General features: G+C 34.6%; 3 protein-coding genes and 1 pseudogene across 3 annotated transcripts; 1 reads left to right on the top strand and 3 right to left on the bottom strand.

The window, feature by feature from the left end:
• Window positions 1-7,760: 7,760 nt before the first annotated feature.
• LOC123213118 (phosphate transporter PHO1 homolog 3-like) lies at window positions 7,761-11,534 on the top strand. The gene is made up of 12 exons (XM_044632479.1): window positions 7,761-8,540; window positions 8,618-8,984; window positions 9,075-9,123; window positions 9,215-9,286; window positions 9,387-9,516; window positions 9,592-9,712; window positions 9,808-10,066; window positions 10,171-10,275; window positions 10,367-10,411; window positions 10,503-10,652; window positions 10,734-11,149; window positions 11,225-11,534. Exons 1-12 carry the CDS (start codon window positions 7,952-7,954, stop codon window positions 11,322-11,324), a joined length of 2,403 nt encoding a protein of 800 aa, XP_044488414.1. The 5' UTR covers window positions 7,761-7,951; the 3' UTR covers window positions 11,325-11,534.
• Window positions 11,535-13,667: 2,133 nt separating this feature from the next.
• Window positions 13,668-14,598, bottom strand: LOC123213119. The gene has a single exon (XM_044632480.1). It carries the CDS (start codon window positions 14,421-14,423, stop codon window positions 13,926-13,928), a length of 498 nt encoding a protein of 165 aa, XP_044488415.1. The 5' UTR covers window positions 14,424-14,598; the 3' UTR covers window positions 13,668-13,925.
• A 1,695-nt stretch (window positions 14,599-16,293) lies between these two features.
• On the bottom strand, window positions 16,294-22,347 carry LOC123213122 (annotated as a pseudogene).
• A 143-nt stretch (window positions 22,348-22,490) lies between these two features.
• LOC123213120 lies at window positions 22,491-24,114 on the bottom strand. Its single transcript, XM_044632481.1, has 3 exons — window positions 23,750-24,114; window positions 23,338-23,411; window positions 22,491-22,701 (listed from the first exon to the last, which is right to left on the bottom strand). Exons 1-3 carry the CDS (start codon window positions 23,990-23,992, stop codon window positions 22,635-22,637), a joined length of 384 nt encoding a protein of 127 aa, XP_044488416.1. The 5' UTR covers window positions 23,993-24,114; the 3' UTR covers window positions 22,491-22,634.
• Window positions 24,115-26,011: the final 1,897 nt, after the last annotated feature.

Below are 26,011 nucleotides of genomic sequence, written 5' to 3' on the forward strand. Positions count from 1 at the left end.
ATTGAAAATTCACATAGACATACATTACAGAATCATAAAATTTTATTGTCCAGTGAACAATTTTGCATCATCTGTTCTCAAGACAAATTAGTAATACGAGCATCTCCCTTCAAAATTAAAGGTGAATCCTCATCATTCATGTAAAGAATTCAAGGGGATATATGTGGACTCATTCATCCACCAAGTGGGTCATTTCGTTATTTTATACTCTTAATTGATGCATCTGCACGATGGTCTCATGTTTGTTTATTGTCTACTAGAAATATTGTATTTGCTAAACTGTTAGCATAAATTATCAAATTAAAGACACATTTCACAGATTATTTGATCAAGTCAATACGGCTAGATAATGCTAGTGAATTTACATCTAAAACATTTAATGATTATTACATGTCTATGAGGATTGAGGTTGAACATCCAGTCTTGTATGTCCACACACAGAATGGATTAGTTGAGTCTCTTATCAAACGACTTCAGATAATTACACGTATTTTATTACTAAAAAATCAATTACCTACTTCTATGTGGGGACATACTATATTACATGTTGTAGTGTTAATTCACTTGTGACCTTCTTCTTATCATCAATATTCTCCTCTACAATTGGTCATTGGTTACTAACCTGATGTATTTCATTTGAGAATATTTAATTGTGTTATATATATTTTTATTATGTCTCCTAAACGCATAAAAATGAGGCCCCAACATCGCTTGGGAATATATGTTGGATATAATTCATCATCTATTATCAGATACCTGGAACCATTAACAGGTGATCTTTTTACTACACGATTTACAGATTGTCACTTTGATGAGACAACGTTTCCATCTTTAGAGGAAAAGAAAATGCCTCTTGAAGTTAGGTATGAACTTACTTGGTATGTACCTACCATGTCTTATTTAGATCTTCGTACATCCTATAGTGAAATTAAAGTACACAGGATAGTGCATTTATAAATTACTATCAACCAAATGCCCGATGCATTTGTAGATATGACAAAAGTGACAAGATCACATGTTCTAGCGGCCAATTCACTAGCAAGAATCAATGTGACTGTTGAACAGTTTATTCGAATCGTGATTGATCAATCTACCCATGCTAGAAGTGTGGTAGACCTGTTGGATTGAAGGATATTGTTCCTCGAAAAAGAAAGACAAATAATCAAACAAATATCAATCATGATGATCCTAAGATAAATGAAAAATCCACACTCTCTAATATTCCTCTAGAAGAGGTTATGATCCTTGAAGAGACTCAAGCCCCTGAAGTGGTACAAAATTCTAAAGAACAGGAAAATGAGAATATTGAAATATCATTAAATTATGTTCATACATGAGAGATGTGGAATTGTGAAACAATTATAATTGATGATATATTCTTATTTACAGTAGCTACTGAAATTCTGAATAATGATGATTTTGAGCTACGTACTATGGTTGAGTACAAACAAAAACATGATTGACCCAAATGGGAAGAAGCAATTCAAGTAGAATTAATTTCTCTAGCAAAACGTCAAGTGTTTGAGCGTGTAGTTCCAACACCTCAAGATGTACAATCTATTGGATATAAATGAGTATTTGTGAGAAAAAGAAATGAGAAAAATGAAATTGCTATATATAAAGTCAGATTTGTAGCCCAAGGTTTTTCTCAAATGCTTGGTATAAACTTTGATGAAACAAATGCACTTGTAATGGATATAATCACGTTTAGATATTTAATCAGTTTAACAGTCTCTGAAAGACTGGATATGCATCTAATAGACGTAGTTACTACTTATTTGTATGAAAATTTGGACAATGAAATTTATATGAAACTCCTTAAAGGATACAAATTGTCTGAAGCAAAAAGGGTCAATTCAAAAGACATGTACTCAATTAAATTATAACGATTATTATACGGATTAAAACAATCCGAACGTATGTGGAACAATCACCTTAGTGAATATTTTAAAAAAGAGGGCTATGTGAATGATTTTATATGCCCATATGTTTTTATCAGAAGGTCAAAATCAAGATTTGTTATTGTAGCAGTTTATGTTAATGACATGAATTTAATTGGGACTCTTGAAGAGTTCTCAAAAACGGTTGAATATCTGAAAAAAAAATCTGAAATAAAGAATTTAGGAAAAAGAAAATATTGTATCGGCCTGTAGATCGAGCACAATTCAAATAGAATACTTATCCATTAATCAACGTATATTGAAAAATTATTAAAACACTTTAATATGGATAAGACTTATCCTTTAAGCACTGTACGGGTTGTTCGGTCTCTTGATCCAAAAAATGATCAATTTCGTCCTAAATAAGAAGATGAAAAGATACTTAGTCCTGAAGTAGTATATCTTAATGTCATTGGACCCTTATTATATTTGGCCCAATACATGAGACTAGATATATCCTTTGCAGTTAATTTATTTGTCCGATTTAGCTTTACACCAACCCGTCACCACTGAAATAGAATCAAACATATACTTCATTACCTATGTAAAACTAGAGATTTGAGATTATTCTATTATGTCAAATCCCTTAAAAATCTTAGTTTGGTTGGATATGCAGATGCTGGTTATCTTTCTGACCCTCATAAGACCCGTTCATAGACAGGATATGTTTTCACTTATAATGACACAGGTATATCATGACGCTTCACCAAACAAACCTTAGTTGCAACTTCTTCGAGTCATTCAGAAATTTTAGCTCTTCATAAAGCCAACTGAGAATGTATATGGTTATGGTCTGTTATCCATCATATCCAGAATGCATGCAGTCTTTCTTCTACAACAGACACTCATTTCACATTATATGAAGACAATGCAACATGTATTACCCAAATTAGAGGTGGATATATCAAAGGAGACATAACTAAACATATCTCACCAGAGTTCTTTTACATTCATGAGCTCCAGCAGAGCAAAAAGATTTATATCAAGCAAATAAGATCTAGTGAGAATCTTACAAATTTGTTCACTAAGACACTACCGACATCAACATTTGAGAAGTTAGTGTATAACATTGGTATGTGACGATTCAATAAGCAATCAAGTTAATCCTACTTCAAAAAGGGGGGACGTTCATTAAAGGGAGCATTCATCAGGAAAATTTTTGAAGTTTATCAAATATTAGACAAAAGGTACACTGTACTCTTTTTTTCCTTTATTAGGTTTTGTCCCACTGGGTTTTCCTAGTAAGGTTTTTAATAAGACAGTTTAAGCACGTCCAACGCTAACTTACATGACATTTAATAATTATGTTTTTTTGCTTTGGTTTTTATCCCACTGGGCTTTTTCTTAACAAGATTAATATAATTATCTGTAAATGGTAAAAATCCAAGACAAAGTGTTATACATGGTGGATTTTTCCATTGCATGCATTTGACTTTGGCCAAAAGATAATGGGAAGACATTAAATGCCTTGGAAAATTGTCATTTTTGTTGATTGGAGGGCAGCAAAATTTCTTCTCTTCATCCGGATCTTATATAAAATTACTCTCTCAATTCTTTCTCACTTCCTTCCTTCAATTCTTCCTTCATTTCTTTATATTTCACATTTGCTAATTAAATTTATAACACACGTAACCCTGTGGTGGAATTAATCAATTAACAATTACAGTGAAGACTAAAGATTGTCTTGTGCATGCAACATATATAGAAAAAGGAAGGAACCCACACAACTCGTACTTGGGTAAGTCTCCATTGAAAGCAATTTGGCCATCAATGACGGCTGTTTTCACAAGTTGCAAGCTTTTACAAAGATTTTTCAACCATGGAAAAGAATAAAGTCCCAACATATATTCCCAAACGACGTTGGGATCCCATTTTTGTGCGTTAAGGAGACACAATAGGGACATATACAACACAACTAAATATTCTCAAATAAAATATATCAGGTTGGTGGCCAAAGACTATTTGTAAGAGAGAATATTGATGATAAGAAGATGGTCGCAAGCGAATTAACGCTGCGACATATAATATAGCATATCCCCACATAGAAGAAGGTAATTGACTTTTTAGTAATAAAGTACGTGCAATTATCTGAAGTCGTTTGATAAGAGACTCAACTAATCTATTTTGTATGTGGACATGCGAGATTGGATGTTCAACCTCAATCCCCATAGACATGCAATAATCATCAAATGTTTTAGATATAAATTCACCAACATTATCTAGTCGTATTGACTTGATCGTATAGTCTACAAAATGTGCCTTTAATTTGATAATTTATGCTAATAGTTTAGCAAATACAACATTTCAAGTAGACAATAAACAAATATGAGATCATCATGCAGATGGATCAATTAAGATCATAAAATAATGAAATGGCCCACTTGGTGGATGAATGGGTTCACATATATCCTCTTAAATCCTTTTCAGAAATGATGGAAATTCACCTCCGATTTTAGAGAGAAAGGGTCTTATTACTAATTTGCCTTGAGAACAGGTGGTGCAAAATTATTCATTAGACAATAAAATTTTATGATTCTTTAATGTATGTTCATGTGAATTTTCAATAATCCTACACATCATTGTGGATCCTAGGTGGCCTAAACGATCATGTCAAAGCATAAATACTTTTGGATCAACGAACTTCTGATTCAATATTACGTAGGTTTCAATTGCTTTTATAATTGTATAATACAATCGAGATGATAAAGCAGACAATTTTTCTAGTATAAACCTTCTTTCGGAGACATTACTAGTTATATAAATGAATTATGTACCATTTTCACTCATGGTTTCAAGATGATAACCATTTTTTCTTATATCTTTAAAACTCGGTAGATTTCTTTTGGATCTACTTAAATATAATGCATCATTGATGCTTAATTTGGTCCAATTGTTTAACATAATTATAGCTCTTTTGGAGTTTTCAATCAGATTGATTGATCATAATATAGTATTTACTTTAGCCTCTATTGGTGATAAAGTTAATAAATTTTTTTTTTTCTTTTAATATAGTGTGGGTGGTTGCACTATCGACCAAACACAGGTTTCCATCACCAAATTTTGAAGTTAACGCTTTAATTTTGGAGTCCATTTCCTTTCATTTTAAAATTTACATTAGTTATTACAAAATTTGAAAGGAAGAAATATATAGTGCTAATTACACACTATAATATACATAATTTTCTAGTCTTGAAGAAATTTTGAAAGGTCAAAGTTAGCCAGATCTACAGGGTCTGGATTATCAACACAATTTGATTCGATAGATGTTTGGTGTAAATCTACTAGATGTCTTGGTGTACGATAAATACGCGACCAATGACCGTTAGAACGACATCTATAACATTTACTTTTATGATTTTGTGGTTTACTATGTATCATTTTTCCTTTATCCTATTTTGCTTCATCTCTAGTCCTTTGAAGGTGGAAAGATTTTCTATTATAACCACCTTTAGATTGAAACTTTTTTGGTCCAGGACCTCGTCTACGCTCACGATGACTACTACTAGTAGTTGCGTTCACTTCAAGGAACGGTGCAATACCAGTGGGGCGTGTCTGATGGTTCCTTAATAATAATTCATTGTTTTACTAAGCCACCAATAAACAGGATATCAGTTCAAAATATTTTTTAAAATTTTTTTCCCTATATTGCTGCTATAGGAGTATATTTGAGGGATGAAATGTGAAGAAATTTTTTTTTAACATATTTTCTTCAGTTATTTTTTCTCCACATAGTCTTATTCGGGAGACAATTATGAACATGACAGAGTTATATTCACTTACAGATTTAAAATTTTGTAAGCATAAATGAGTCCATTCATATTGGGCCATTGGTAATGTTATTGATTTATGATGATCGAATCTTTATTTCAAATTCCTCCATAATTCTAGTAGGTTTATAATATCAATGTATTCTGCTTGTAGCACTTCATAGATATGATGACAAAGGAAAATAGTAGTTATAGATTTATCCTGCTGAGATACGTTATTTCCTTCTTTTATTGTTTCTCTTAAGCTCATTGATTAAAGATGGAAAATTATGTCCAAGACCCATTCAGAGTAATTTTCTCCATCCAATCGAAGGATAACATATTGAAGTTTTACAAGATTTGTCATTTCACCAACTGTTGGTTGATGAAAGAAATAACAATTAGTGATATAATGAAGAAAAATTATATGCGAACTTCAGGTTCGTATTTTTCATATATTCACAAAACTTCTGGTTTTATGATTTAATATTCATAATATTATAGTATATAAAACTTACAAATTAAACCTATATATATTTTCTCATGATTTTATAATCTTTAGATTACAAATCATATACTGTAATCATATTTAGGACTTCAGGTCCATATTCATAATTGTATAACTTCAGATTATAAATAATGTTCAGGACTTCGGGTCTAAATTTATAATATTTTACAAACTTCAGATTGTAAATAGAGTATAATTATAATTAAAAAATTAAATAACAACATAACAGAAAATAAGATATATATAATAATTAAGATATTATAATAATATACTTGAATAGATCGTGTTAATCGTGTTATAAATTTACTTGAGTAATTATGAAACAAAAGATTGAGGAATAATGAGAGAAAGATATTATTGATTATGTAAAGAAATTGAGAAGTGAGAAAGAGAGTTGCAAATTCGGATGAGAGGACGTCTATAAATTGAGAGATGAAGGGAGGTAATTATACAAAAAATTTCACCAACTCCCTTTGACATTTTGGCTTACTCATATAAAAGGAATTTAATGCATTCCTTTAATTTTCCACTTTCATCGTCATATAGCCACCATTCCATAAATGTATTCTCATGGATTTGCTTTGACTTGATTACATGGAAAGTCACCTGGATATGTAACAGTTTGAAAATTATTTTTCAACTATTCTGACATTAATTCATATATTAATATTTATTTTTATATATGGATGGTACCTTCTTTGATATTTCTAGTACACTATATATGAAATTTATTTATTCAAACAATAAAATTTTGTATATATAAAAAGTATCAATTTAGGTATAATTAATTAGATATATAATATAATTAAATATTTTTAATTAAAAATAAAATAATATCTAATATATTATCATTGGTATTAAAAATATCTAAAAACATATACAGTATACAAAAAAAACCACACACCTATAAAACATAATTGAAATTCCATAGGCAATAACACATTGTGATTTAGATCTTGTACATGTCAAGCTATATTTGATGATCATTACTATATGATATGAATATAAAAAGAAGAAAAATAAAAGAATTGAAACATAAGAATTTTAATACGGTTCAACTCATTCACAAAATTGGATATTAACTTATATAAGTGTATAAACTTATGTAACCATATGTGTATGTAGAGATCTCTCAATCTCAGTCCCTCGTCTCCAATTAGGTTTTTATAATTATAGGACTTACGAAGAGTTGCAACTAAAATAGGATAATCAAGAGATTCATAATTCAAACATGATTATAAATATTTGTTCCTACCCTGGCTTGTCTCTTTTCTTACCCAAGTTGAGTGATTTATTAATATTTGGTACTTCTAGAAATCCATGACCAAAACAATTACGCGTAAACCTGTGGTGGAATTAATCAATTAATAGCTACAGTGAAGACTGAAGATTTTTAACAGCTCTTACCGACATCCATTAACAGCTCTTACTTGGGCAACTCTCCATTGAAAGCAATTTGTCCATCAATGGCGGTCGCTTTCACAGGTTGCAAGCTTTTACAAAGATTTTTCAACCATGGAAAAGAATAAAGTCCCTGGTTATAATGATTATTTACAGAATGGGTCTCTCTCTTTTTCCTCTATATATACATTAATGCATCAGTAGCTAGCTCATCGATATTTCCGCTTTCTTCTTGTTCAAGCCACATCAATTGCAACCCGAGACGATAAGTATTGCATATTTTCAAGGGTTGCTTAACTACTGTCTTAATCATTATCAAGTTCATTAACTAATTCTGGCCAAACCAGCCGAAAATTATGAAGTTTGGAAAAGAGTTTTCATCGCAGATGGTGCCGGAATGGCAAGAGGCATACATGGATTACGATTATCTCAAAGCCCTTTTGAAAGAAATCCAACGTTTTAAGCAAACTATTAGGCCGCCGGCCACCCCCGGTGGGCTAAAACGGAAGTTGACTCTATACAGAGCTTTCAGTGGGCTGACGCAGTCGCAGAGACATAATCCTGTGAGCCCATCTTCTTCATCGGATATCGAAAGCCATCCCATTTTGGTGAACTCGGTAAGCAAGAATGGGGATCGTAGTTACGAGACCACGTTTCTTATGTCTTCGGATGAAGGAGGAGAATACGAGTTGGTGTATTTTAGAAGGCTTGATGATGAGTTCAACAAGGTGGACAAGTTTTATAAGTCCAAGGTGCAAGAGGTGCTCAGGGAGGCCGCTATTTTAAACAAGCAAATGGATGCTCTGATTGCTTTCAGAATTAAGGTGGAGAATCCACCAGCCGCTTATTTCGACCGGACGGTGGAGATGACTCGTTTGGCTTCAGATATTGCAGCTTCTGCCACTGAAATTTCCATTTCTACTCCAGCTGGAGCTAGAGCAAGCAGTAAGTTTGATTATTTTCTAATATTAATCAAGTTTTTAAGTTTGGATTATGTTATTAATCAATTCCTGTGTTTGCAGGAAGACAAGCCCCCATGGATGTGATTGAAGAGTGTGGGGAGAGCAGCCATGGGCAGTCAGATGAATCAAGTCATGATGAAGATGAGATTAAACAGAAGAATAATATGCAGAAGAAGATTCATGAAGAGCATAAAAAACCTTTGGAGGTGAAGCCACATAAACGTAGACCGGCTCCATTGGAAATACTTGAGAAGGTGAAAATAAACAACACAAAAGAAACTCCTCGTTCCACTATCAAGAGTGTCCTCGGGGTTCCTCACCAGACCGAGATTAAATTCAACAGAGAAAATCTGAGAAAAGTTGAAGACCAACTTAAGCGGGCTTTTGTTGAATTTTACCAAAAGCTTCGTCTTCTAAAGAATTACTGGTAAGCTAATGCCGTCTGTCGCTTCATCATGTCTGCACTTTTGGTTTCAATATAATATAAATCTGATCCTTGTATTTATGTATGAAACAGCTTCTTAAATACACTGGCGTTTTCAAAGATTATGAAGAAATACGATAAGGTATATATATCTCTCTTAAAAGCCCATTTGCGCTTCCATATTCAGTGATGATGGACTTAATTAATCCAAACTACTGCCTGAAATCTTGCAGATCACTTCAAGAAATGCATCAAAATCTTACATGAAGATGGTGGATAATTCCTACCTTGGCAGCTCTGAGGAGGTAGGCTTTTAGAAGCATGTATTTGCTCAATTAATTATCGGGAGCCACTACTTTAAGGCCTTTAATTAATAAAAATATAATCTGGGATGTGATATTACAGGTTTCCAAGCTTATGGAGAGAGTGGAAGCTACATTCATCAAGCATTTTTCGAATTCAAACCGAAGTAAAGGCATGAACATCTTAAGACCAACAGCCAAGAGAGAAAGACATAGAACAACATTCTCTACCGGTAAAATTCTTATTTCAACTGGATTAAGCCCACTAAACCGCTTAAATATTCACACTTTCAAGGCTAATTTTGCAGGTTTTTTCGCTGGCTGCACAGTTGCTCTCATAATAGCCCTCATTTTAATCATTCGTACCCATGATATCTTGAGCAAGGAAGGACAGAAACAGTACATGGACAACATGTTTCCTCTTTACAGGTAACGATCAAGATTTAGCCTCCGAGAATTGTCTTCATCAAGCTGGGTTGCAGAATGTACATGCTTGACAAGTTATGAAACAAATTGTTTTGCAGCTTGTTTATATATATTGTCCTGCACATGCTCATGTACGCTGCCAATATATATTTTTGGAGGCGGTACCGAGTCAACTATTCCTTCATATTCGGTTTCAAGCGAGGAACAGAGTTGGGCTATCGGCAAGTTCTACTTGTGAGTTTTGGTATATCTGTACTGGCCCTACTCACTGTGCTTGGCAACCTTGACATGGAGATAGACCCACAGACAAAAGATTACAATACATTGACTGAATCTCTGCCTTTGATCTTGGTTTTGGTAAACATAATCGAACTTGTTTTTTCTCTACTGTTCTGCTCATTGAACTTCCACAAATTTACACTCAAATCATTATTAATTTATTTGTATACTTGCGTTTGCAGGTTCTGCTAGTTGCATTGTTCTTTCCATTCAACATCTTGTATCGCTCAAGTCGATTCTTCTTCTTAGTATGTTTGTTCCACTGTATTGCTGCTCCTCTCTACAAGGTAAAGTAATAGTTGTCAGATTTAAAAAGGGAAATCAAGAAATTTAACTATAAAGAAAGAGTTATTTACCTGTGAAATTCTTCCATTGCAGGTAACCCTCCCAGATTTCTTCTTGGCAGATCAGTTTACTAGCCAGGTTTGTGAAATGGATTATGCAATGGGTATGTGTCAATTATAAAAATGTTCAAATTTATCATTAAAATTTTCAATCTTTGATTTTTTTTCAGGTGCAAGCCCTTAGAAGTTTGGAATTCTACATCTGCTACTATGGATGGGGAGATGTTAGACTTCGCAGGAACCACTGCAGTGAAAGCCCTGTATTCAAAACTTTTAACTTCATCGTTGCTGTGATTCCATACACGTCTCGCCTCCTCCAGGTGAACAAAATCTTTACTTTCAGTCTGTTTTGTTCCATAAAACTTGATCAGGAAATTTACAAGGCAACTGTTAATTTTCAGTGTCTTCGACGCCTTTTCGAGGAGAAAGATCCAATGCAAGGATACAATGGCATCAAATATTTCCTGACTATTGTAGCGGTTTGCATGAGGACTGCTCTGAGTCTTGACAAGGGAAAGGGTTGGGAAGTATTAGCCTGGACTTTTTCAGTTCTTGCAGCCATCATTGCTACATACTGGGACCTGGTATTTGACTGGGGACTTCTTAATCGCCATTCAAAGAACCGCTGGTTGAGAGACAAGCTCCTTGTACCTAACAAGAGTGTATATTTCATAGCCATGGCATTGAATGTTCTTCTGAGATTTGCATGGATGCAGACTGTACTTAAGTTCGACTTCAGTTTCATTCATAGAAACACCTTGATTGCAACTGTTGCCTGCCTTGAAATCATTCGTAGAGGCATATGGAATTTCTTCAGGTAAATTAAGGAGATTTGCTGTCACATCACATGCTCAATATTTCATGTCAATTTAACTTTTTTGTAACTGGGCAGGTTGGAGAATGAGCATTTGAACAATGTTGGAAAGTTCCGCGCATTCAAGTCAGTACCGTTACCTTTCAACTATGACAAAGATGAAGACAAAGACATATAAAATATACAAGTTGCCATTACCAAAGGCTTCAGCAGATACTCTTGACAATAAATTTACCTGGAAGAGGTCCTTGTTATTTTTAGTATCATTTTTGTTTTATAATTGTATATGTAAGTTGATTTTGTCAAAATTTTCAGAGGTAAATGCTATGAACATGTGATGAAAGAGTAACATACTGATCAATGAAAATAATTTTTTCATGTCCTAAAATGGGAAAGCCCGCAGAACCCACATTTCAAACAATTCATAATTCATTTATGAGCAAATAACTATTCATTCTCAACGCAGTCATTATCCATTTATTAATGAAGAAGCCAATTAACAACACAAATAACTTTCAGTTCTCATCTCTTTCTTCAGAAAAACAAAAAAAGCCAAGAAATTTCGTTTCTGCAGATTCCCATATAAAATGAATCAACATCATAATGGAAAAAACTGTAATTCCTTCAAGAAATAAAAGGCGCTAATAATACAACCACCTCAATTCCCTTTTAAGTCCTCTGAATTTGTAATCTCTCTTGCAGTACTTGTTACCGCAAAGAACCTGTCCATAACTTCTTACCAGTTCTTCACAGAATCTTCAATGCCATTTCCCCAGTCTATAAGATTTTTTTGTTTTTTTACGCTCACCACCCTTCATAAACAAGCAAAAGCCACTCTTCCTCTTTCACCTTCAATTTCTTTTCCATTATTGATCACCTTCCTTTCTCTTGGGGGGTTTTGGTCTTATAAGAGGAAGACATCCTAGGATTTCATGAATCAACTACATGAGTTTGCGATTGTGAAACCAATGAGCCAGAAGACAAGGACAGTTTTTTGGGAGCACTTAGGTGTTCTAGTTGTTAAATAGAGAGAGCCTCCCCTGACTGGTATGAAATCTCCCCTTGAGTTCTGGTAAACTTGAACTCTTAGGCAAGGCATTGACTAAATTATCCACACTGAAACTTTAGACAGCAACCAAATTACTCATGAAATTCCGAGATGGAAGTAAACATTTCTTTGACACATATACACACAATAATTTTACCTTAACCACAGGAATGAAAACACAAACTATGTTCCTTATTTCTCAAGTATAGATTGGTAGATTCAATCAAATTAAGAATACAGAATCCCCATCTTAGCCAGGACATTAAATCACCAAGACCTGTTTTTCCTTTCTTTTTCTCTTTTTTCCACCATCCAATATTTTAACTTCAAAGGAATATCCAGGAGGAGTTCAAAAACATATAGAGAGCAAGCACATGGCCGGTTTGAGATGGCATTCAAAACCAGCAAATTTGCAAAACTTGAGATGATCATGTAAATCAACCAAGCCACTCAAAACAGACATACTACTGTTTGAATATCACCACTACTGAGCATATCACAGCCCAAAGGAAGTAACCCTGAATGAGATATTATCACAAGTGATATAACTTCTGTTCCTGCTAGTTAGATAAAGCCAAAATTAACTGTCCAAACAGATACAGAAGTGGTTGAAATGCAAGTTTGATACAAATTTGAATTGCGTCTCAATGATTAACCACGAAGAAAAACAAAGAAAGTTTAATCCAGGTGGAATCCTGTACATACATATTTCCTAGGGGTTTCACAGACATATCACATGAAAACTCCACCTTACTTTAAATGTATCACTTGAAGAAAAACAATTAGTAGAGATCAACATTCTTCGAATATTGTACAGCAGATTTCATCATCAAGATTATGAAGACAGGATCCTTATCTCAAGACAAGAATTTTAATCACCAAAAGCCATCAGCTTCTACTAAAGCAATGGTCTATACTTATTGCATATATTCACCAAGGATTCAAAAATGCCAAAGTCCTAGTAAGCTACAGGGTTAAACATAAGTACAGTGTACAAGAACCGAATACCATACAATGACATTCTAACCTAGCAAAATTTGAAACATTACGCAAATGAATTGGACTACTCAAGACAAAAAATAAGAATGCTGTTGAAAATTTCTACCACAGGGTTTTTCTGAACCTAGCATGAACCAAATGGTTATGCAACACCACAATGAAAGAACTCTAAAGTTATAGAAATCAACTTAATCTCTGAGAGCTTAAAATCATCTTTTGCACATTGCAACTACAGTAACACTATTGTTGGACAACCCAACAAAGTTTAATGTACTTCAGTTAGGTTTTGAATGAACATTGAAAACTAAAATCAGCATTTATCTCAAGTGATACAATTCACTCCAAGAAGGACAGTCATACATAGTCCACATAATATGCCCCTGGTTCCAGTTATTGTATCACTAAATAATGATAGTTTAATTCAACATTAATATTGCTGGCATAAGCAAATAAAAACCAACAAGCAAATCACAGTTAATCGAATAACTCAAGTTCTCATCATATAACCAAATAATACTTGATTCTCATGTTCAAAAACAGCATCCACTTATTACAAAGTAAACATTAACAGCATCTTCAAATAATTTCTAATTCTCATCTCTTAACTATCCTTAATCTTGTTTCCGTATCCGTAACAAAACAAGATAAAAAAAATCTTATTATCCTCAGTTCGGCGGAATTCCCGCAATAAAATTTCAAAGTCATACATAGAGAGTTAGTGATCAAACCATCTTATTTTCTACCCTCATCAACATTTCCTTTGGAATCCTGGGCAGCCTTCTCTTTCTCCAACTCCTTGACGGCCTCCTCCTGAGCCGCTTTTTCAGCATGCAAAATGGGCTGGTAGTAATCAGCATGAGCCTCCATACACTTCTTCAAAGCACTAGTTACTTCAAAGCACTTCTCCACAACATCTTCCTTGTTCTTCTCAGATTCTTCAACGCAATTCTCCCAGGCTATAAAGCTTTCTTTGCACCCACCGCCCTTCATAAAAAGACAAAATCCACACTCTCCCTCCTCCTCTTCTTCCGCTTCCTCACCTTCAAATTCTTCTCCATTAACGATCACTGTCTCCTTCTCTTCTTGGGGTTTTTCAATTTTTGTATCGATTGAAGAAGATTGGGAATTGGCTTCCGGGTTTTGGGGTTTTGATTCTAGGGGTTGGTGGGAGGTAACATTTGCAGATTCCGGAGTTGATTTTAGCGATTGGTTGTTATCAGAAGATGACATTTTAGGATTTAAAAGGCTAGCTAAGGAGTTAGGGTTTTGGGGATCGGAAGATGCTGATTTTGAGGAGGTCGAGGGTTTTTGGAAAGTGGCTTGTTGTTGAAGTTCTTGAAGAGAGAGAGCTTTTCATTGTCTATTAAACCTCTTATAAACCCTTGAGCGCCGCCCTGTTCAAATCGGACTTGGTATGAGTCCGTGATTTAAAGTTATAAATGGTCTAGAGATAGATTTGAATCGAATCACCTCAATTTGAATTTTTATTCGATTCAGACTTAAATTAAAATTTTATCTTAGTTGAAGATTGAGGGTTCACAAAAATCATGGCACCAAATTTTTTTTTTGATAAATTTTGTATTTCTTTTGTAAGTAACTATTATTTCTTTTTCTTTTTTTTTAGTGTCATTATTTATCACTTGAATCATTCTGAATTTAAACTGGTTATTTTTATTTGGCTTGATTTTGAATCAATTCTCACTCAAACTTGATTTGATTCAACTTAAATCTATCCCTTAACACATAACATTGGATTTTCTATGAGCACACAAAAATTTTATCTTTGAGTAAACTCTTTTTAATCAAGTAAAGCCGATAATCAATATAATGATTTGTTAAAGGCCAAAGGACTATTTCCCACCCCAAGTATACTGCTTTCACTAATTTTTTCTTTTTAACTTTGATAATCTCAAATACCTACTCATAAACAGTTAAAATTAATAAAACTCTAACCTTTAAAATTTTATCCTTTTTTGCCCCTTTAAACTTTAACAACTAAAAGTTTCTCCAGCCTAAGTTTTAAAAAATTACAGTTTCACCTTAGGGTTTCGTTTTGAAATCTCCAACGTCATCTCCAACTCCATTGCCGGCAGCCTCTCCCTCTTGAAGCATCATCTCTCTTTAGCGGTCTTTTTCCTCTTATTTGGACGTCAGATTGGCATCGGAGGAGCAGTGGAAGACGAAAAGCTTCGTCAAAGGCTGTCGACAATGGAGCCATAGATGACGACGAAGCTCTTCGTCTTCCATCGCTCCTCCGCCGTTGATCCGACATCCAAATAGGAGGAGAGAGACTGTCAGGGGAAGAGGATACCGGCAATGGAGCCGAAGATGTCGCCAGAGATTTCAAAACGAAACCCTAGAGTGAAACTGTCATATTTTAAAACTTAGGTTGAGGGAAACTTTTAGTTTTTAAAGTTTAAGGGCGCAAAAAGAAATTATATTTTAATTTATTTTTAATATTATAGAGAAAATAACGTTTTTACCCTTGCTATCGTTAATTGTAATTGCTCATAGGTGGGTATTTGAGATTATCAAAATTAAAGGGGAGAAACTTAGGAATGCAGCATACCTTGGGTGGGAAATAGTCCTTTGGCCTTTGTTAAATCTTTACAATTTACTTAACCAGCACTCAGATTGTTGAGATCTCTCATGTCTCTGTTATAAAAACAGTTAAGAAAATCATGCATGATACTTCACAAATATTAATTATTTATAACAAAAATGATAATCATGTAATAATTATTAAAACACAAAAACCAGTCATTTAGTTTAGAGTTACACAAACCTTTTAGCTTTTGACATAGGAATGTCCTACTGGTTCCATTCATTATAAATCCATTAAAATCTATTACTTTCCAGGTTCAACTCCTGCATTTGTTCAAATGGATAAATCATTTATAAACTGAAGATGAAGTATCTCTTTCCCTTGCAGAAGTTGGAAACTTGATGCAACTTGTAATCTAATGGTGTTTTCATGTTAAAAGAGCTGTAGGCATTGAGCTATCTCCAAAGATTTTGCCAAATCAAAATCGATCGACAGTGACTGTTTCATCAAAGCGATGGCACCCGCCTTCAAGATGTGTTCAGTGGCCGATTGAAATAGCAGTAATAATGTTCTATATGCATTTACCAGTAAAATGCTTACAGTAATATCTATATCACAATGTAGGAGCAGAAATCTGGATATCTATATCTATATCTATATCAGAGTGTCGTGTACACATGCCCATATAGTTGCACTTAAAGATCCTCAAAGCAACAGAACTTGCCTTAATGAACTCAATGCTCAATTCAATGGAGAGTTCGGTGAAGCTAATCATCGTTGTCGTCTTTCTCGTGGTAGTAACTGAAAGGAAGCGGAACTGACTTGAATGCTTGGTACTTAACCAACATTGTTCAGGTGCTCATTCTCCAACCTGATTGATTGCAACCCTTGTATAACCTCATATTGAAATATCATTAACAGTGTTCTCTATCTATATATGTACGAAAAGTTGACAGAGATCTCCCATAATATAATGTCAGGAGCAAGACATTATGGTGATTGCAACATTGTAAAGAACAAGAAAACAAAAACCCAGCAAACGCATTATCTAATACTAGAGGTGGTGAAATACATGAAGAAGTTCCAAATGCCACGACGGATAATTTCGAGGCAGGAAATGACAGTTATTATGGTCATTCTATGAAGCGGATGCAACTTGAATTCTATAACTAGCTGCATCCACGCAACTCTCAGTATTATATTCAGGACCTGTAATAAATTTTCTTAAAATCTTTAAATCAGTAGCACGAGTTCTCATTGACGTAACCTAAGATTAGTCACTGCATATTACCATTGCTGCATAATAGACACTCTTATGGGAGATAACTAGTTTATCTCTCAAATACGGGTTCTTTGATCTCCTTCTCGTAACTCCCCAATCAATGACAATATCGAAATATCTACTCATAGCTGTTGCAATCGCTGAGCAGATCAATGCAAACACTAACCTTTTTGTCCCTTTCTTCAGCATAAAAGCTGCTCTGATAAGAACTGCTATGATTATCAAGAAGTATTTCAAACCATAATATCCTTGCACTGCATCCCTCTCTTCCCATAATCTGCGGAGGCACAGCAAAATTAAATGTAGCATCCGTTAGTGCATGCCCCAAACATGACAGTTGTTTTCCCTCAGTTTAAGGGAGGTGAATTAGGATTTACAGAAAAAAAGGACTAATAATTAAGGTGGAATATCGAACAAGCATATTTATGTAATATATAATTTCCTAGAGCCTCCAGTGATAACTATGACACCACCATTATCTATTAAAAAGCTTCACTCAAATGTAGCAGACAAGAAAACAAAAGAAGAATGAGATGATACCTGGAGAAACCGAAGCCAGAATGGTAAAACGGCAATAACAAAATAGAAAATATTATAAATGCCATGACTATGGCACTTATTTTGTCTCTCGGAATATTCTCCCAAACCATGGTAGCATATGTATAATACTATACTCCGCAAAATACTATACTCTCAAGGCCTGGACCTGGCAAAAAAGAACAGGTATTAGCATAAAAAAATATTCAAGTTATAAATATTTACCAGTTGCAATCAATCAAATGTGTGGTTATAGGATAACACCTGACTAGTAAGATTGTATGCCAAGAGAAAGTCTGAAAGTGTCACCTGAAAGGGAAAACAATCAAGATGTTAACTTGCTCATCAAGAACCGTTTGTGTATGAGAGGAGCACAAACACAATGAAATAGGGATTTAAGAAAGAAGAAGCAACTTGAACGGTATATGATATTGAAAGGACATAAAAGTATAACAAGAACAATCTGCAAAACAGAGAGAATACAAGAAGAAACTTGATTATACAAAGTAGGGAAGTTTTCTTTTATCTGTTATATATATAACAAGAGCACCAAGCAGTAATTATGAAAAACTGACTGATTGTCATATAGCAGAAAACCAGTAAAAACAAATTTAGTTACATCTAGCATCTTACTGTAATTGAAAAAAGAGGAAGTAGTTAAGTTAATTTCTAGTAATGTCTTGAGCCCATGTCCAGGTGCAAATTTGCCAAGAAACTAGCTAGAACAAGTACCGTAAAACCTGTGCTAAGGAGGAAGACTTCTTGATATCCCAACTCAGTTCCTTGCTTGAGACCTAATATAAATTGATAGTTGACTCGATAATGCCTCCACAAGTATATGTCTGCAGCGTACATTAGCATATGCAGAATGACATATCCAAATAAACTCCAAAGATATAATTAAGTGATTATCGCTGAAATAGGCTGGATGAAAAAAATTGAAACAGCTATTTGGAAGTAAATTAGTAAATTCAAAGAATTAACAAAGACAAGTGTAGGGGGGTATATGGTTGCCTGTAAAGGGGGAAAATGTTAACCAGGTACAAGGCACCCTTCTCCTTGTCCATTAGATTCAGGGCTTCTATTCTTAGTACAATAGCAACAATTAATGTGATAGAGCAACCAGAAAAGAACCCTGAAAATAACAAAACAGCATAAAAATCAGTAAATAATAAATAAACCATAAGAGAACATAACCGGTTAAGGACAATTTTAAGCACAAGTTTTAAATGGAAAGGAAATTACTAACCTGATAAGAATGTTACTCTACGCTTTTCACTTTTTGCTTTTGGTCTCAGTAACTTCATACCTTTTCTGTGATTTGAGTTTGAAAAATGGTTGATGAAGGTTGTCTCTACCCTTTCCAAAAGAGCATTAACCTATGATGGCATGGAGGCAAATCTACTCAGTTTACATGAAATGTTTTAAGAAGGTAAAATATGTGAGCCAAACTAACTACACTGTCAAACTTTCTATTCATAATGGGTTTATAAACTATTAATACAGAAGATCTAGTTTATAGATAAGGCCAACGATGGTAATAAACTAACTTGTATGGACAAAGAGACATTAATATGGTAACTGTTCTGACAAGTGACTGAGTTCTATAGTAGGTTGTGCTTTCCAAAGTGTATCATATTGAAAATCAGGGAAAGTACATTATCCCAGACAACAATCAACACAGCCTAGACTTTAACTGAAACTAGTTTTTCAAATGCAAAAATTTCAACAAAGGATGTGGATTTCATGTGTGCTTAGTTTGTGTCTTTGCCAACCTTGTTCATTCCCTTCTATAACAACTGTCCATTGAAGATCTGGGCACTGTATACTGAGTTACTTTAACTGGTCTTGCTTCAAACTGGGTAACAATAAAGTGAAGCATGAGAGAACAGATCACTTAAGAAATGCTGATTACATGGTTAGTATCTTCAAAGATGATAGAGAAGTGAAAGAGAGAGAAACCATAAAGTTTTAATTACAGGGCGCCAATCAGGACTATTAACCATTTAAGGTGAGAGTTAGGTAAAAAAAACAAATATTCAAAAACTTTTAAAAGAAATAGAAGAACCAGAAAAGAAAAGCCTGCACAGTTGCTGTCTGAAAATGAAAATGAAAATAGAAAGAGACACTACTTGCCTGCAATCTTAAAAAGAATGCAGTTTCCACTTTCCATCAGCAAAATCACCAAATACAGCTGGTTCATATTTATAAAGCAACTTTAATTAATATTCCCATTATAGAAGAGCCTGAGTTTCTCCAATGACTGAGAATCAAGAGTGGAAAGGAACAGCAGAGTGCCATCCTTTGGAAGTAACATATACAGTATGACGTTTTTCCTGTAATCCACTTTATGGCCTGTCACCATTGTGAATTCAAAACTGGAATATAGGTACATGAGACAGACCTCATCACAGCTGCCAAGGTAAGAGCTGTCCAGAATTTTCATGTATGATCCGGATGCCCTCCTCAAAGAGATCTGTATTATGCAGACAGTGATTCAATCAATTTCTCTTTTACATAAAATATGAAACAATTTGAGTATTGTGAATCAAAATTAATTTAATGTTTAATTTGTGAGAATTTCTGACTTTTTCATACTTGTTCATTATTGTGGAAAATGCTGCGAGATTCATGAAACTGGTCCATCCATTAATTAAATAATAAGAACGTGACAATTTTAAGAGTTACAAGGTAAATGTTTTCAGACAATGTTACTGTTAATCACCTGTAGTGCTTAAGAAGAAGTAGCTTTTGATAGAATTCAATAAACACTACTTTCAATCGTTCTTCAGCATCCGTCAGCTCCTCTTTCTTAAATCTTAACTCATCATCTTTAGAATCCTTGAAAGCACCTTTTAAAGTTGACAGTGGAGATTCCAGTGTATTGTTAGTCTTCACGTGCTCAAGGATTTCAAGTGAATCTTCTTTGCACTGGTACATGTTCTTCTTCTCCTGGCTGTCACAACCGTAATTCATAGTGGGAACAGCAGAGCATCCCCCTCTACATTTATCATTCATGTCCACTCCGAATTCTGTATCAGCATTCTCATTTTCTGCACGTTTATTATGATTAGATTTAGGTGTGATTATAAGAGAATTTTCTTAAGAAAGAGAACTGCATTACCACCCTGAGTGTCACAAAGTTCTACCAGACTTCTGCAAGTCATCTCAACTCCAGGTTCCATTGTTTGCTCTTTTCCTGTGCCTTTAGCAAGTTATAGTAACACATTAGGAAATGACAGCCTCTCCAATAAAATCCCAAAACTATTGCAAATGTTGATGTCATATAAAATCAATCTGACTATAGGAAATGATTGACTTAAGGCTGAAAATTTTCAATATACAATTGGAATACTTAAATCATGGACATAACTATAGGGGTTCTGATTAAAAACTTACTTCGAATTCTAGTTTTGGTTGAAGTACTACTTCTTAAGGGCCTAGAAGAAGTATTAACAGCAAGAGGATGTTTCCCCTCCACCTTGATCCGCAAAGCGATCAAGGCATCCATTTGTTTGTTTAACTCAGTTGCCTCATCCATCACTTTGTTCACTTTGTCCTTATAAAAGTTATTGACCTTGTTGAGTTCTTGGTCAAGCCTTTTGAAGATCCTAACCTCAATCGCTCCTCCATCATCAGACTGCCTCAGGATATTAGTCTTGTAAAAATGTCCAGAATCAGAACCATCTCGTGGTGATGTGCTGACATCTATCACTTGATCTTCGACATCGTCTCTGTTAACAAGATTACCAGAGTGTGCGTGTAGTCCACTGAAGGTTCTACGAAATTTCAACTTCTGGTGAAGAGCTCTCACGGGTGTTGGAGGTTGCGTACTTTGCTTGTACAGATCCTAATATCCTTTTGAGCCCATTGTAATCCATATAAGCATCCGTCCACTCAGGAACCTTTTGTTTCTTGAACTCTTTCCCAAATCTCATCTTTACTTCTCTCTATTTTATCCTCTCTATTTGTCAAATATATAGCCTCGGTTGATCTCTAGATGGAAGACAAAGATTTAAAGAAATGTCAGCCATGGTTTTGATTACGGTAAAATTGGATCTAAATACATATTTCACAATAACATTGAATAGAATTTTCAAACTCTTTATCTCAAGAGCAAGATGAACAAGTGCAATAATGTACATAGGCATAACATGAAATTCTGCATTCTCAGTAATCAAAACAGAGAGGACAAAATTAAGAACATAAAATTACCAAGTTAAATACCTATCAACAAAATGACTGCATACTGAACCATTATCAGAACTTGAACAGAAAGAACAAGAGAGAAGCTGCATGTAAGGTGTACCTTTGTTGGTTGCTGAGCCAATTCATTGAAATGAAACCGCCTTCAACATGCACTGAAACCGAGGTGTGTTAACTCTCTGCCTTCTGCTTTCTTAATTCTTGGCCTCTCCACTTCATATATTTACATGTTACGCTCAGCATTCATGTATCACCAATACTACTGTTTTGTGATGGTCTGGACCAATCATATCAAATATGTAGCCCGAAACTTATCTTATTGGGTAGCTTCAATCACTTACGGTGGTCTTAAGAACCACCTTAATACACTCCTACTTATGGCTCGCAGCGGTGTACACAACGTTTCACCGTTGTGTGACACGTGTGACGGTGACGAGGAGCTTGTCTTGGTTGACGTTACTTCTTTTGCCATTTGAGGCTATCAATTTCGCTAATGGCTATAGTTGTTATCAGGTTAATAATTATTTATTATAGATTATCTCTTCTTCACTGAAATTTTTCCTTCGAAGGCTTCAATGCCCATCTCTGCACTAACCATCAGCACTCAGAGCAATGATTTGATAGCAGAGTTACACAACAATCCCATCCACCTAGCTCATTTATACAATATGGTTGCCTAGACTTCATTTACCAGATTGACAAAGAAATCCTTATGAGAGAAAAAAGAGAAACAAAATGCAATCAGTCTTTTCTACAAAGAAACTTCTATCAAGTGTATTAAAATCTGGTACAGTTTAGATAATTCAAAAAACAACAAAACTATGCTTGGTGCTTCATTGAAAAAGAGCAGCTAGAATAATAATTTGATTTTTCACTCTTCCTTCCGCCTCTCTCCGCTGCAACAGAAGAAGTGTGGCAGTTTCACCCGACCGCAGCTCCTGCAATAATGTTATAGATTATACTCAAGAACATAAATAAATCCGAACATATTTGCAAGTAATTACATCTTTGTACAAAGAGGGTGATGAGAAAAAAAAAAAAAAAAAGAACTCATTAATTTCACATCATCATCCATGGTTTTAAGAATTCGACTTTTTGATGCCTACATCTTGAAATCCCAAAACCAACTCCTCTTTACTTCAAAAATATGAACAATGATGAAAAATGGTCACAAATCCCTCCTAGTTCAACAATCTACCACCGCTTAGACTAGAGCAAAATTAAATCCCTTTCTAAGAAATTAAAGGAAAAGTCCTCCAGCTTAATAGGAGGCTCTATTTGAGAAAAGTAGGCAAATAATCCGACATGTCTAAAGTAGAGAGAGATCTCTTCAAGAAAGACTCTTTATCCTATAGATTTGTTAACATAATTGAAGTCATAAACATGACAAATTGTAAAGCCAATTTCAGAGGCTGGTATATTATAGCAAACCAATTTAGTTTTCCCCCAACAATGATCCCAGCCTGCCTAACCACACAATCTTATATATAAATATAATAGGTTAGAGCAATACAATAAATTCAATCCAAAACATAAAAAATGAAGCATGCAAACACTACTAGCGAAAACCTTACTTGCAACGAATAATCACAGGAACAGGCTTCAAAGCTTTTGGCCCATTTCTTATGCCTTTCTTATGGGGAGAAACCTGCATGATTAAAATAGGCACAAAAATCAATTAACAGAAAGTTTAGACATGGCCAGACGACCATGTGCAAAGGATGTTTCAAAATTATGCATCTTTCAAGTTTCAAGGGATAAATTACAGCCACATTAGAAAATTTTTCTTCAAACACAATATGCTAACTGATAACTGACGCCATCTAAAAGTCTAAAATCCTAAACCCTAATAAATGAATACTCACCAGAAACAACCTAGAAATCACCAATCAAACCTAAAATCTAGCAATACCATTACATCAAAGAAGAGAAAAAAAAAAAAACAGACATCCCGTTGACACGAAATAGAAAAGAAAAATTGTTAACCTTCTTTTTGGGAACAGCCATAAGTTCCATTGATCCACCAAATGAGAAACTAGGGAATCCGAAACCGCTGTTGTTTTCTACTTCTGGGTTATCTGGTAAACCCAACGGTGGAGATACAGCTGGGGAACTGATAGTTGAATTTATCGGCGCAGGAAGGGCCGCAGCATGGGCCAGCCGCATGAAGGATAACCCGCATCCTGTGTTAATCCCCGAGCGTTTTAGCGCAGCCAGTCTCAACGCCATTTTGATACCACTGCGGCACTGCCAAGTGCCTGCTTTTATGTGATCCAACACCTCTATTTTGCTAGGAAGAAAAGAAAGTGACGGAGGTAGAAGAAGCGACGTAGTTTAGGGCGGAGGGTAATCTGTAAATCAATTCAAGGTTAGTGGCTAAAATGTAATCCAGTTTCGGGCAAAATTAATTCACCGGGTTTGGGCATTTAAATTGGACACTCATTCTGGACTCATTATCCAAAGCCTCTGGGTCTTCCTTTTGGACTTCTAATCCAAACTACAAGTGCCAAAAGGCCCAACCTCAAAAAGACAGTTACTAATTGCTAATGCCCCACACGCCCAACTTTGTATTTTAAACATAAGTGGATTCAACAAATTAAAATTATTTAAATTCAAATTTGATTTATTCAAATTAAATATGGATATGAACCCAGACAACTTCAGCTTGAATCCACCCATGATAGTGATATGAAGGGTGGCGAAGCAAATGATGTTTGCGCAGGAGTCATGGTGGAGATATTGCAATTAAATACATGGCCTGGTGGCTGTCTCTCTCTCTCTCTCTCTCTCTCGGATGTCTCTTTGTTAGTGTTGAGGATGAGTCAGATACTGAGAGTGCGTCCGTGTGCGAATGATCGAAGCAACTTGGATTTTATTCTATAAAATGGAGAATTCTGGAAACAACAACAATTGTTCAATGGTGCGTTGATCTTGATGGATGTTGACCTAGAAACAAGATATACAGGATTTGCTTTCATTTAATCTCATGCGCATATCATCGACAACGATATTAGTGATCTTCTGATAAAATAATCAACAAAATATAAAAAAAATATTAAATTAAAATATATTTTTGGTTACAAAACTCATAATCAAAATTATAATAAAATATGTATCCAATATAGATAACATTTTGGTAATAAATTAAAGTATTGAATCACAAATATTATAAATAAATTATATATATGATTCTTCCCTTTTTGTGAAGATGAGTACAGTATAACTTTAATACTATAAAAAAATAATAATTATAATTTGATTATAATTATTAAAATTGTGAAAGTGATTCATAACAATTTTATTATTTAACGTCGGAAAGATTTTAAGATTTGCATCGAATTATGTTCAACTACCGCTGAAGCAATTTATGAACTCACGGAGAACCATGCAAGAAGAGCACAGTAAGGGAAGGTTACTGGCGAGAGAAAAGTGGGGCTTCTTGAATCACTCTCTCAGCTATGTTGAAGACAGCTAGCTCGCAGATTCATATATTAAAAAAAAATAGCCAATTGGAAACAATTTCTTGATTGGAAGAAGGGCGTTTTGTTGTTGCTTGGAAGATTTACAAATAAACAATACCGCTGCAGTTTATGCGCACGGCACGGAAGAAAAGAAAGATCGGTCGAGGATGGTAATGGATAGAAACGTTTTTCCAGTTTTTATCGTCTCCAACTCCACGACATATTAAAATATGCAATCATTTATATAAACAATACATACGGCTTATCGTTAAGAATGGTGGCACCGATTATTTTATCGACTGCAACAACCCCAAAAACAACTTTGTCCAGTTGACTGGAGCAAGTTGCCTCTCACTCACTGCAAATATTCATGCAAGGAGTATAACTGTAGAAACTATGGCGACAACTTTTCAACAACCATTTTATAACTTTAAATTAATATAATTTCCAGGGATTTGAAGGAACCAACAAGAGTTCTGTATAAAAAAATAAGTTGATCATAAGGTTTATGTATTAAATATATTCACTGCGTGCAATCTTCTTTAAAGAAATCATGAATGTGTATATTAACAAAAAGGGGCACTCAAACAAGGACATGAAAATAATCTAAGCTTGACCAAAGCTGAGAGGCCAGCAAAAGCTCCTACAAACGAGCCAAAAACATGCAAAACAACCCTAGGAACTGGAGAGCACCCATACCACCAAACAGCAAACAACCCAGAAAAGCAACCAAACAAACCCAGCAAATAGGTGGATCAGAAGAACCAAACAAGCTACCACCAAGGGA

The sequence above is a fragment of the Mangifera indica genome, chromosome 4 (assembly GCF_011075055.1).
Source record: "Mangifera indica cultivar Alphonso chromosome 4, CATAS_Mindica_2.1, whole genome shotgun sequence".
Taxonomy (NCBI): Eukaryota; Viridiplantae; Streptophyta; class Magnoliopsida; order Sapindales; family Anacardiaceae; genus Mangifera; species Mangifera indica.

Coding starts and splice junctions, on each gene's coding strand:
- LOC123213118 (XM_044632479.1), top strand. CDS start 7,952: ATGAAGTTTGGAAAAGAGTTTTCATCGCAGATGGTGCCGGAATGGCAA. Junction 9,287..9,386: donor ACCTTGGCAGCTCTGAGGAG/GTAGGCTTTTAG, acceptor GTGATATTACAG/GTTTCCAAGCTTATGGAGAG. Junction 10,276..10,366: donor TTGCTGCTCCTCTCTACAAG/GTAAAGTAATAG, acceptor CTTCCATTGCAG/GTAACCCTCCCAGATTTCTT.
- LOC123213119 (XM_044632480.1), bottom strand. CDS start 14,423: ATGTCATCTTCTGATAACAACCAATCGCTAAAATCAACTCCGGAATCT.
- LOC123213120 (XM_044632481.1), bottom strand. CDS start 23,992: ATGGCGTTGAGACTGGCTGCGCTAAAACGCTCGGGGATTAACACAGGA. Junction 23,412..23,749: donor TGGCTGTTCCCAAAAAGAAG/GTTAACAATTTT, acceptor TTAATCATGCAG/GTTTCTCCCCATAAGAAAGG. Junction 22,702..23,337: donor CCTGTGATTATTCGTTGCAA/GTAAGGTTTTCG, acceptor ACATTATTGCAG/GAGCTGCGGTCGGGTGAAAC.